Source organism: Hibiscus syriacus, unplaced genomic scaffold (genome assembly GCF_006381635.1).
Source record: "Hibiscus syriacus cultivar Baekdansim isolate YM2019G1 unplaced genomic scaffold, ASM638163v2 tig00111344_pilon, whole genome shotgun sequence".
In the NCBI taxonomy this organism is placed as follows: domain Eukaryota; kingdom Viridiplantae; phylum Streptophyta; class Magnoliopsida; order Malvales; family Malvaceae; genus Hibiscus; species Hibiscus syriacus.
The window spans coordinates 31,423-44,472 of NW_024063067.1; the positions used below are offsets into that span (position 1 = coordinate 31,423).

Genomic DNA, 13,050 nt, shown 5'->3' on the forward strand with positions numbered 1-13,050 from the left:
ATCCAACACTCTAGAACTAAGCACATTGAAATAAGACATCACTTCATTAGAGACCATGTCACTAAGGAAGATGTAGTTCTAGAATTTGTTGATACTTTGCACCAATTAGCGGATATCTTTACAAAACCCTTAGACAAGGAAAGATTTTGGACACTTAGGAGAGAATTAGGTTGACCAACCTATCTTCACTTAGTGTTTAAAATAATTTTAGCACTTTTAATAAATATTGAAAAATGCTTATAATAATAATTTTGATTGCATTCTTGCTATTAGTTAGGGGGAGTTTGTGATTCTTAGTGAAAATTAATTTTATGTTCAAAAATCGATTAAAGATTAATTTAATTGTTTGAACATAATTAATTTTTGATATATGAGTTGCCAATACCACTAGAAAAGATTAATTTAGCATTTTGTGCTTAAAAAATCAGATTTTAGCATTTTGGTGCAGAGGGAATCGATCCCCCCATGAGGGAACCGATTCCCCCTTTGAAGGGGAACCGATTCCCCCCACAGGGGAATCGATACCCCCCTGGGGTTCTGTTAAAATCGGGCAGAACACCCCAAAATTCCCAAAACCCTTATATTTTCTTCAAACCGTTTCTCACCCTCCTCAAACACTCAAATCTCCTTTCTTGCCTCAAATCATCGATATTAATCGGAATTCGCTTCAAATATTATTTTCTAAACCTGTTGGAATCATTAAAATCGTGCAAACAACATCTAAATCCCCTCAATCTTCATCTTTCAAGGTAAATTTTTCTAAACTCTCTATTTCATTGTTTTTGAACATAGGATTAGTTTCAATTAGTTCTAGGTTGAAATAGTGATCGGGCATTGATTATTTAGGGATTAGAAACTAGATGTTACAACTAATTTCATCAAAAACACAAGAATTTGTCAAAATTTTTTAAATTTTCGAAATAAAAAAAATGTTATTTTTCAAATTATTGTGTTTTGATTAAATTATGTTGTTGTTATGAAAAACTATACATATATTGTTTCTCAAAACCATATTTTCAAAAGTTTTCAAAACTTTGCCCATTAGGATGATTTAGAGAATCTGAAATATTGAGGACTCATTTGAGTTTTGGGATTAATTGAATTGCATACAATTGTTTTAAAATTGCAGGTTATTCTATCTATTCCGATTTCTTTCACCATGTCAAATCCTAAACGTCCTAGGTCTTCATCTAGTCGTTCTAGTCGTCAACCAAATCCTCCTCCTATTCCTCAAAATCCTATTCCAAATCTTGATCCTAACTTGACTATCCAAAATTCTTGTTTCAATCAACCGGGTCCTAAAGATTATCGTTATTGGTTTTACCAATATTTTGACTCGTATAAGATTAGGGAAGAACGTATCCCATCTCTTCAAACTATGGTTGATATTAACTTTAAATATCTACCTATCTTGCACGAATGGAAATTTGATAAACTTTTCGAACTTGAACCCATTGTCTATCATCAACTTGTTCGTATCTTCTACTGTAATGCCGTTTGTATCAAAAATCGTGACAAAACCAAAACCATAGGAGTGCGTTCCTACCTCCTAGGTCAATATTTCCATCTTGATCCGAATTACATAGCCAATGCCTTAGGCTTGGACAATGAAGGTTTATCAAACGAAAAACAAGTTTTAGGCTCACGATATAAACGGAATGATAGTGCAGGTGTTTTAGATCTCCATGAGCGTTTCCTTCATCTCATGATCACTTGGTGGTTTCGACCATCCGGGGGTCGATATTCAACTCTTAGAGCTTTAGATCTTTGGTGGTTTCACTGTTTTGAAAACAATATAAAAATAAACCTCTCCGAGATTATCTTTGCTGAAATTGTTGAAACCGTTAACCTAGTGCCAAATAAGAAACTCTGTTCTTCACTAGTTTACGGTTGTATCCTTAGTAATCTCTTTTCTAAAGCTGAACTCCGAGTTGGTCTAGATGCCTCATTTCCTCTTAAGAAACAAATCAATCTTCTTTCTTTAACAAGAGCGGGATGGGTCAAAAATAAGGAAACCGGTGCATGGGTTCGATCTTCTACTCCGGGAGCTAGTTCTTCACAAGCTCCACCCGAAGCTGACGAAGATCCCGAGTTTGAACAATTAATGAGGGATATTGATGAAGCTGAAGAAGAACCTGAACAACCCGAGGAGCACGCACAACAATCGACTCAAATGCCTCCATATTTTCAATCCTTTATGGAGACATTTGATTTCCGTTATGCTACAATGGATTCGCGCTTTTCCTCTATAGAGTCTCATTTATCCACAATGGGAGCTCAACAATTAGAGATTCTTCAGGAGATGCGTGCAAACAATGAAGCAACCAATGCTCGTATTAATGAACTAACTCATGAAATGGCTGCTATGCGAGCCCGTTTTCCTCCTACCGATCCGGATGCTTGATTTTGTGTTTAGCTTTACAACTTTGAACAAAATGAATATTGTTTCAACATTTTGAATTGTTTGATTTTGTGGATTGTTGGATTTTGGATTTATGAATAGTTTGAACTTATATGCTTTATTCATTTTTGCATCATCATTAGCAATATGACCAATTTTGCCATATCACATTATTTATGAATATTGATTTATGAAACTAATGGCTAACCTCTCTTTTGATTGTGATCTTAGCAGCTTAAGCTTATAATTAATAATCAATTGGCTAAATGATTTCAAAACCTTGTTTTACAATGTCTTTTGATTTAACAAAAAGGGGGAGAAGAATAGGTGTTAAATGTTTACATAATAATGAAGAAGTGTTAAAGTAAGGGGGAGTAATTTCAAAACTTGATTTCAAAAATCTTAAAATTACTAAAATGTTTTGTTATATCAAAAGGGGGAGATTGTTGAAACATTTTGATATTTCGATATAACAAATTAAGTTAAATGGATTTTAAGATTTTCCAAATGATTTTCTAAGTATATCCGATATAACTATTCGAATATCAAAACATTACTCCAAATATTTCAAAAATCATTTTTAATCCTTACTTAAGTGTAAAATTAAGTTTTAATCATAAAACAATTTCAAATAATCTTACAAAGTATTTCGAACCAATTCAAAGCCAAAAATTACAGATTGCTCAGAGGGAACCGATTCCCCCATAGGTGGAACCGATTCCCCCTAAATGGTTTTGGCCCCGAGATTTCCAGAATGCTCGGAGGGAACCGATTCCCCCATAGGAGGAACCGATTCCCCCCTAAACAGTTTTGCTCCGAGAATTCCAGTATGCTCGGAGGGAACCGATCCCCCCCAAGGGGGTACCGATTCCCCCTTGTACAACGGTCGAAATATTTGAATTTTACACTTAGGAACCGATTCCCTTCAAGGGGGAACCGATTCCCCCCACGCTCCAAGCTGTTTTATTAAATGTTTTCACACTAAAACAGCTATAATATCTTCTCTAATCATCCCCAACGTTCAGAAGTGATCCAAGGTGTATTTAAGCAAGCTTAGAAGCCATTGATCAACAACAAGAAACATCAAGCAACTAGAATCAAGAGAGAATCAAAGAGAAAGCATCAAACCTCAAGTTTGAGTATTTCAAGCCTATTTTCATTCAATATTCATTTTTCTTTCAAGAACACTTTTTGTGCTCAATTGTATTCATCTTTGAGTGTTCTTTTCTTTGTTCTAGAATTGTGCAAACATCTTACCTTGTGAGGTTTTCTTGTAAGTTTGCAAATTTGTAATATTCTCTTTGGGAAAAAGAGTGTTCTCAAGAGTTGGGGTATACTCTTGAGGGAATTGTAAGGTTATCTCTTTGGCCTCAAAAGAAAGAACAAATTAGTGAATTTGTTGGAAAATCCTTAGTGTGGATAGCTAAGGTAGTGGACATAGACTTTATTTGAGAAAGTCGAACCACTGTAAATCGCTGTGCAATTACTTTCAATTTTCTGCAAAAGCTTCCACAAAAATTTTAATTGCCAATTCACCCCCCTCTTGGCCGATTTCGTCAATCGATTAACTCAACAATTGGCATCAGAGCCTAACTCATTTGAAGGTTTTATCGCCTCTTGAGTCAATTCGGGAAGAGTTATATCGATTATTAAAGTCACCAATGGCCTCCGCTTCAAACTTCGACTCCGGTCTCGATTCGATGCTCGTCAACAAGCCTCCTTTCTTCAATGGAGCTAACTATGCCTATTGGAAGAATAGAATGATGTATTTCATTCAAGCAAGTGACATGGGAGCATGGAATGCTGTAGAAGAAGGATACATCAAACCTCTCACTCATCCAAGGTTGTGGAGTGAAGGAGAGACAAGAATGTTCCAGCTCAACTCCAAAGCCATCCATATTATTTTTTGTGCTCTTGGACCAGATGAATACGGAAGAGTTTCATCGTGTACAACCGCCAAAGAAATATGGGACAAACTTCAAGTCACATATGAAGGTACAGATGAGGTAAAGAAATCAAAAATTAGTATTCTAACGCATAGCTATGAAAATTTCAGGATGAAACCAAATGAAGACATCAAAGCTATGACGGATAGATTTTCAATGATTGTCAATGGTCTCAAATAATATGGAGAGATCATCTCAAATGAAAAGCTTGTGAGGAAGTCAGTCTACTCCCTCCCAAAATCATGGCAATCAAAGAAGACGGCAATCATCGAGTCTAAGGACCTATCGTCCTTAACTCTTGAAGAACTTATCGGTAGTGGACGTAGACTTTATTTGAGAAAGTCGAACCACTGTAAATCGCTGTGCAATTACTTTCAATTTTCTGCAAAAGCTTCCACAAAAATTTTATTGCCAATTCACCCCCCTCTTGGCCGATTTCGTCAATCGATTAACTCAACATCTTCACCCACTCTCCTCCTCAAATTAGTTTGGAATGCTTGCATCTGCTTCATATGGGAGGAACAAAATAGACAATGTTTTATTCGCCTAGCTTTCAGATCGAATGTTGAACTTTGTGGATATATTCGAGAGATTATGCAGGTAAAGTTTTCTAGAACTAATATAGGGAACCTTGATTCTCATATTTCTATAGCTCGGGGGATTGATGATTGATTGTGCAGTACATATGATGTTGATTGTAATAATTCTTTTATCTGTCTTGGGGTTGATCTTGTGTACATGAGCTGTTTTGGGTATAGTTAGGGGGTTGATTTTGTACACAATGATTCATTTGGAATTTGTAGATACTCATTTTGTCTGGAGTTTTTATTCAAGTTTCATTAGTGTCTATATATATATATCTTATTAGTTAGTTTAAATATTTATTAGGTTAACTATTTAATTACATATACGTAGGGTGCATATTATATTATATTATATTATATTATATTATATTTATTATTATATTATATTATATTATATTATATATTATATTATATTATATTATATATATTATATTATATTATATTATATTATATATATTATATTATATTATATTATTATAGTTATGTGAATATATGTGTGTTTAATTATATATGGGCTACCTATTAATAATTATTACTATTAATTATGGTTACATAATATTATTAGTTAGGCTTGTGGTTATAATATATATATATGTGTATATATATTATGGTGTATGTAATTATTATTATTATATACGTATAAATGTATTATATGTAATTAAATCAAATATATATTTATATATACATAAATATTAATGGAATTTAAAGAGCATTGATTTTATTAATTTCATTTTACATGCCAAAATTCGACTACATGAAACCCAAAGTAACTACAAGGAAAAGTGACCCAAACAGCAACTAAGGCACGAGCTAGCATCAGCCCAATAGTTGGCATATGAGGGAAACCCTAGAGGTCCCTTTGGCTCCCAACGCCTCTTAGCAGTAATTTTGGGTGAAAGATGATCCAAAGGTTCAAATGGAGGCTGACTTAGGGTTACCCTAATATCAGATCCACCGCCATCAACTCATCATAGCCGTTGGATCTAATAAATGATCCAATGGTCCAGCTTCAACCTGAGGACGCCAATCGTCAGATCTCGCACGTGAGATTCACGCACGTCGCTCAAGCACCCTTATACGCACGTGGATATGATCACCACCGTTATTGCTCTCCTCTGTTGTACTCGAACGCTCGTACAACCTAGCAATACCTCTACCATAACAGTGGCAGATGGCAGAGGCCGTTGTTGCCATAAAACTTCAAAGGGACAGACGAGTCATTCTCAACTCTTAGATCATCTATACAAACCGTAATCGAACGGGGAAGGCTATCCCCTTCATCTTCCTTGTATGCAAAAAAAGAACAGGGAAAATATAAAAAAAATGGGGGGTATATCAGCAGGGAACAAAACAACAAATGGGACTTTTTCTTTTTCTCCTCAGCAGAACAAAAATCAAAAGGAGAGGCTAGGGTTTTATGACCGAGCAACAAAAAAATCCAAGTAACAAGAAGACCATAAAGAAAAAGAACCTCGCCTTCCCCATCTGAGAAGGATCGTCGCCATCCCACGGGATTTAAACACTGTTGAGCCGTCTAGGGTAAGCTCTTCGTGTTCCCTAATCGCTGCTTGAATGTTTTTGGGGTTTTAGGGGATTCAATTCGAAGGGGTTAGACTTTGGGTATTTGGGGGTTTTGAGAAAAAGTTTGGTATAGGGTTGTTTAACCCCTCATCAAGGTTGTTCGGTGACAGTAGCCACGTCGGCTTCCTTGATCGGATAAAAAGACTGAAAAGAAAAAAAAGAGGGAGTGGGTAAGTTGAGAGAAAACAACGGGTTAGAGAATTTAAGGAAAAAGGAAGCTCACACAAATAAGGTTAGGGTTTACTTTTTACCCAAAATACCATATATATATATCGCTGCCAAAACGACAACGTTTAGGGGTTAAGGCAACACATCTCTTAGCGCGTGGGTTATTTGTTGTGGGGCTCCGCTCATTTTGTTTTAATGTATTTTAGTTCAATTTCGTGACTTATGAAGCTTCTGATTTCATCTCCTTGTTTTTGTGCTTTCTATTTTAGTCCTTAGGCTTAGTTTTTTTTTGTTTATGTGTGATTATACTTTTGGCATGTAATTTTTCTGGTTTTTATTTCAGTCCATACTAAATCTTTGCTTATATTTTACACCGTTTATGTTCCGACATGTCATTTCTTAAACTTTCATTTTAGTCCTCGTATGCTTATAGGTTTATTTAAATTTTGGTACCTGGAATATATGACTTTTGATGCTTTATGACCTATGATTGTTTAACTTATTGATTAAGTCCTTAAGCTTGCCTTTTTTTAAAAAAAATTGGTCACATGCTCATTAAACCTATTTAATTTTTGTTATTTTCATTTTTGTACCCAAACTATTATGATGTGACCACATATATTTTGTTTAGTCTAAATTAAAATATTACTAATCACTTTCGCATAATATGTATGATACACTCATAAAATTAACTCGACTCAATTCAAGTAATTGGACTAAGGGTAATACCCTTTCATTTTAAGGTCGTTGTGAAGTGGTTGTCTTAAGGTATAAGAAAGTTACTTCCAAAGATTTTAAAATGAAAGTGTATCCCATTAAGTGAAACCCTAAAAATTGACTACATGTAAAATTTGGGAACAAAGAAAAAGAAATGTTAGTATATTTAAATTTGTCGAGAAAAGATCATTAGAACTTATAAAAGGTCTGATCTCGATGTATTTAAATAATCAAACATCTTTCTTCTTTCTAAAATGATTGGTAATTCGTGTTTAATTCATCTTTATTTTTATCATTATTCATGCATTTGAAATTTGAATTATTAATGAACTTTCGAATCGAATAGTAATATTTTCTTATTTTGATTGGATTAAGAAATGGTTGCTTTAAGGTATGAGAGGTCTTTTCTTCTCGATTGGAAATAATTAAATATTGTCATTTTCCATCCTAAAATTCAAGTAATGTGTTTAAAAAGGGATCTTAAATTAAATTAAATTAAAACTTGTAAGATTCATTGCAAAGACAATTAATCGAATATGTACCGATTTAGGGCGTTGTGGGGGTGTTAATTCTTCCCCACACGTAATTGACTCTGGAACTCAATTTTTGGTACGCATACCTTAAAATGTTATTTTAATAATTTTAAATTAAATTTTATTAAAATGACAAAACATTTTGGGTGCCCATTCACACCCTAATCAAATATTGAGGGCGACTTCTCGAATCATATTTTATATTGATTTTTTAAAAGAAAACACCAAATTAATCAAGACGAGATTTTTAAATCAAACTTAATTAAAAAATTAAATTTTTTTAAGAAATTGTTTCGACATAATTATTTTGATGTTCTACTTTTGGATAATAATATATACATTTTATCAAAAAATAAAAATAAAAATTATGATTCAATAACTTCCGAAAATAAAATGACATCTCAATTAAGTCTTTATATAGATAATAACGTTACATAAATGGCATAACAAATTTTCATTGATATATGAATATATTGACATAATAATATCTTATTGTCTGAAATTTATTTTCTTTTACAAATTATTTTATAAATTATTAAAAATAAGAAGAAGAAAAAATTAAGAATATAAAAAAAAATTTAACTTATAAAAAATTTAAAATAAAAAATTATAGCAATTCTAAACGAATCTTAAAAAATATGTAAGAAATTCTAAAAAAGATAAAACATAAGTATTATTACCCTAATGTTAATTAGTTGTAATATTTTTTTTATAATTGTTGGTATCTAATCAATTGAATGATTAATTTAAATAGGGTATTATGAAGGTTTATTATAAGGATGATTCTCTAATTCACCATGTTCTATTGTTAATATTAGAATTTAAACTCTAAACGTTGTTTAAAAGATCTAATGTCTCATTTTGTATGATAATTTGAAGAAAAAAAAAAGTCTAACGTAATGAAACGCCGCTAAAGAATAATTTTGTTGTTGTGGAGATGTGCATGGAACATTCTCCACATTATGAGTTTCTACACCATGCGATCCAAATTAGTCATCCTTTATATCAAATACAAATGTTTATTAAAAAAACGTTACAACTAATTAACATTATATACCTTGAATATGGAACCAGCATTACTAAGCTGATTAACTGGACTTTTGGTATTTGCAGTGAACGACTGCATCCCAATTTCCCTAGCGGCCTTGCCTTTCTACTCCAATAACACTCTACCATCATTCCACACTCAATACAAAGTCGTTTTCGATGAATCCACACTTTGTTGGAATGTGTTGTTTTCCATGAATATTTGCTTCAAAGTTCCTCATCAACCCAGTCTATAATTATATGGACTCGTTCTTCAGGGATCATGTAAATCCTCTTTAGGACATCTGCAGCATGATCACTCGTAGCCACATGGTGAGAAAATCTTGGGAAAAACCTTAACTCTTCGATGACTTTCGCAGTTGTTTAGGTCGTCGTAGAAGTCCGTTGTACTTCCGGTGTCCGGATAAGCTCTTGGATGATATCAGAAATGAATGGTTTCATATGCAATTCCATGCCAAGTAACAGCTAGATCAGGCAAATTTTTCACTCAAGTATGCAACAGGCCAACGCTCTCGGTGTGGATGACATCAAACGTTCTTCCGGTCAAGGTGTAGAGTGTCAAGACATGCTTTTCGAGCCTCCTGCATGAGACCTATGAGGCCATTTCTTAACAAAAAGAGCAATTTTAAGGATCTGAGGAGGAGGAGCAGTAGAGAAAGATGATTCCAAGAATAAGGGGATCGTAAGTAAAATCAACATCCTTTTGCTTCTGCATCATTATAAGGTTTATGGAATAGCAACTGCTGGAAAAATGACACCAAAAGAAGATTGAAATGAATGAAAATGCAGAAAGGATTGCAATTATGAAGTAGAAATCATGGAACCTGAACATGGTACTAATAATCACATCCTTTTCCATGAAAAGTTCCTACAAAAGATATTGCCTATCAACACTTATAGAATGAAGATGAAAAGTTTCACAAAGATATTGGTCTAAGTTTCAGATTCAAGGAACGAGCTCATGGAATAAGAAAAAGAGCAGAATCCATGAAATCAACCACTCACCACCACTGAATTTAATGCTAAAGGTATATGCGAAAGAAGAAAAAATTATTTAACGCCGTTGCCGGGGATCGAACCCGGGTCACCCGCGTGACACTACAACGACATCCTTAAAATTAAAGTTATGCTTAATATTTAAAATTAGTTTCACAAACCAATATTATGAAAAGCAAACAGTTGGTTACCACTATACTACAACATTGTTAAATACCATAATAAAAAAAAAAATCTTACATATAAGTAATTTTCTGCAAACCACTATGAGAAGCATTATGGGCTCATTTAAGTTAGGCTAAATTACGCATTTAGCACCTAAATTATCCATTTAGTCCACTTTATTATTTAAACTTTCATTTTTTTCAAAATCAAACATAAAGTTTAGTTTTTATTTCATTTTAGTACTCCGTTCAAAATTTAACGTTAAGTTTTGTAAAAAATTAAAAGTTTAGGTACTAAAAACGGATCAAAATTGATCGTTTAGTACTAAACGCGTTAAGTTTTTAACGATGAGTACTAAAATGAAACAAAAACTAAACATTAGGTATGATTTTGAAAAATTGAAAGTTTAGGTATTAAAATGGAACAAAAGATTAATTACTAAATGAGTAGTTTAACCTTTTAGTTATTACCTACAACTATATATATGCATATTCACCGCAATGACAAGTGACAAAATAATACTTCAAGTAATATAATAATAATAATAATAATAATAATAATAATAATAATAGGTTAACTATTTTAGGTCATAATTTGTGGCCTACGGACAAAACAAATGGACTATATAGTGTAGGGATAATATATATATATATCATGGGAAGCAATTAGCCACGGCCACCATCGTTATTTTGTGCTCCCAATCATGGAATTGTAGACTGACATAATACACAGAAATTGGCTGAAAATCTCGACCAAATCCAAAACTTAGACTCTAACTTTCAATTTTGTTTTTCAATGTCATCCACTTAGACTGCATTGTGCAATTCAAAAGGCTGAGATTCCAGTGCCTTTTTTTCCACGGCCAAGATTCATGCAAAGATCTCTTCGTGTTACAGCAATGGTGGGAGCTTCATCAGCTATAAGAGAGGCGGATAAAGCAATGGGAGTGGTGAACCATGGCCGATGAAGTGAAGCTATTTGGCATGTGGGCTAGCCCTTATAGCCGAAGGGTTGAACTGGCCTTGAAACTTAAGGGAATAACATATGACTACATTGAAGAAGATTTGTCCAATAAGAGTTCTTTGCTTCTTAAGTATAATCCAGTTCATCAAAAGATCCCAGTCCTTGTTCATAATGGGAAGTCAATATCGGAATCATTAGTAATTCTCGAGTATATCGACGAAACATGGAGAAACAATCCGGTTCTTTTGCCTCGGGATCCTTACGAGAGATCCATGGCTCGGTTCTGGGCTAAGTTCATAGACGAAAAGGTATAATCAGCCTGACTTAAAACCTTTTGTTATGTCAGATTCGATTATGCATGTAAACCATTCGACTTTGTCGGTCTGATTTTCGAGTCAGTCCACTTCGGGTTTGAGTCATTTTCTTGTTTGCAGATTTTGATCACCACAAGGAAGATTAGTTTTACAACAGGGAAGGAACAAGAACAGGCCATGGAAGAGCTATCTGAGCAGCTTAAGTTGCTAGAGAATGAACTCAAAGGGAAGCCTTATTTTGCAGGCGAGGCTATAGGATACCTTGATATTGTTGTTGCCAATTTCCTGGTGTTCTGGTTTAGAAACCTGCAAGAAGCTTTGGGAATCAATATGTTCACAAAAGAGAGATTTCCAATCATATTTGAATGGATCGAAAAGGTGACTACGATGGATGTTGTCGAAGTATGCCGGATCCCGAAAGAGAGACATCTTGTTTATATCCGGACTCGACTCGAAGCCATAAAGTCTGCTTCCAGGTAAAGCCTATAGAACGAAACTATATGCTTTCTATTATGGTATGTGTTCTGCTTGTTGAAGAGAATAAGAGTTTTCTTTTGTTGAAGTGCGAACTGCGAAGGTATGTACCTTAGGCCGTTGCAACTGCAGATGAGCAATAAAAAAAGTGATGCAAAAACTATTTGCCGACGAACATATTTAACAGAGATTTGATTAGTTTGACACAATTGGAAAATTAAAATTAAATTGTACGTAATTGAAGAACACAGGATTTTATCAAGGAAGAGAGATTTAGATGACGTGGGGACTATAGAACGACCAATATGAGATATTAAAAGTGACTTATCATTGCTCAATCAAACTTCATCAAGACAAGCAAGACCATTATAAGAAGAGAAATTTTAAAGTGATATAGTGTTTATCATAATACAATGAGATGCACCACTCTCAAATATCCAGGGGTTTTGATCGGACGATGGACAGGCACCAACAATTTTGTTGCCTAGGATAGCCACGTTGTGTGTACGAACTATACCCACCAACTGATTCATAATTATCAAAACAACCACATTTATCTCGAAATTCATGAGTGATTCGATCAATGACCACGAATGAGAGTAACTTGTTACATTGCATTTATTGTCGTCAGATGAGAGAAGATATTGATCTCATGAAGAAGACGTTCATGATCAGTTAAGATCTCAGATAACTCAAACATTATCGTTGATGTATTATGAACACGCAGAATAATAACTATGAATCGATAGTCATCGCCTAATTGATCAATAATAAAGATCAACAAGTGTGCATCTAAAATAGAACAACTGGCTAACTTAAGATTTGATGCAATATCTTGCATGTCTTTCATGTATTTGGATATAAATCTAAAATCACTCAAATTGTGAGTCAAGTTTGATTTGAGAGTAAGGATACGACCAAAAGATGCACTAACATAATTTGTGACTAGCACATTCCAAGCAGATTTCGTGGTGACGACGAACGAAATAAGCAGTTGAATCACATCATCACAATTGTCTAGAAGAGCACATATGAGAATTTGGTCTTGACGATATCATAGAAGATATTTAAGATTAGTCGTCTTGGTCGCAGGATAAAAAATTAGGACGGAACATGATGCGATCCATCGATATAGTTTATCAAGCTGAAATCAATGAGTGT

The 13,050-nt window shown here is 33.9% G+C and overlaps 1 protein-coding gene across 1 annotated transcript; it reads left to right on the plus strand.

The window, feature by feature from the left end:
* The first annotated feature begins 10,932 nt into the window (after positions 1–10,932).
* LOC120159250 (glutathione S-transferase U7-like) lies at positions 10,933–11,977 on the plus strand. Its single transcript, XM_039169887.1, has 2 exons — positions 10,933–11,409; positions 11,536–11,977. The coding sequence occupies exons 1-2, from the start codon at positions 11,095–11,097 to the stop codon at positions 11,893–11,895; spliced, it is 675 nt and encodes a 224-aa protein (XP_039025818.1). The 5' UTR covers positions 10,933–11,094; the 3' UTR covers positions 11,896–11,977.
* Positions 11,978–13,050: the final 1,073 nt, after the last annotated feature.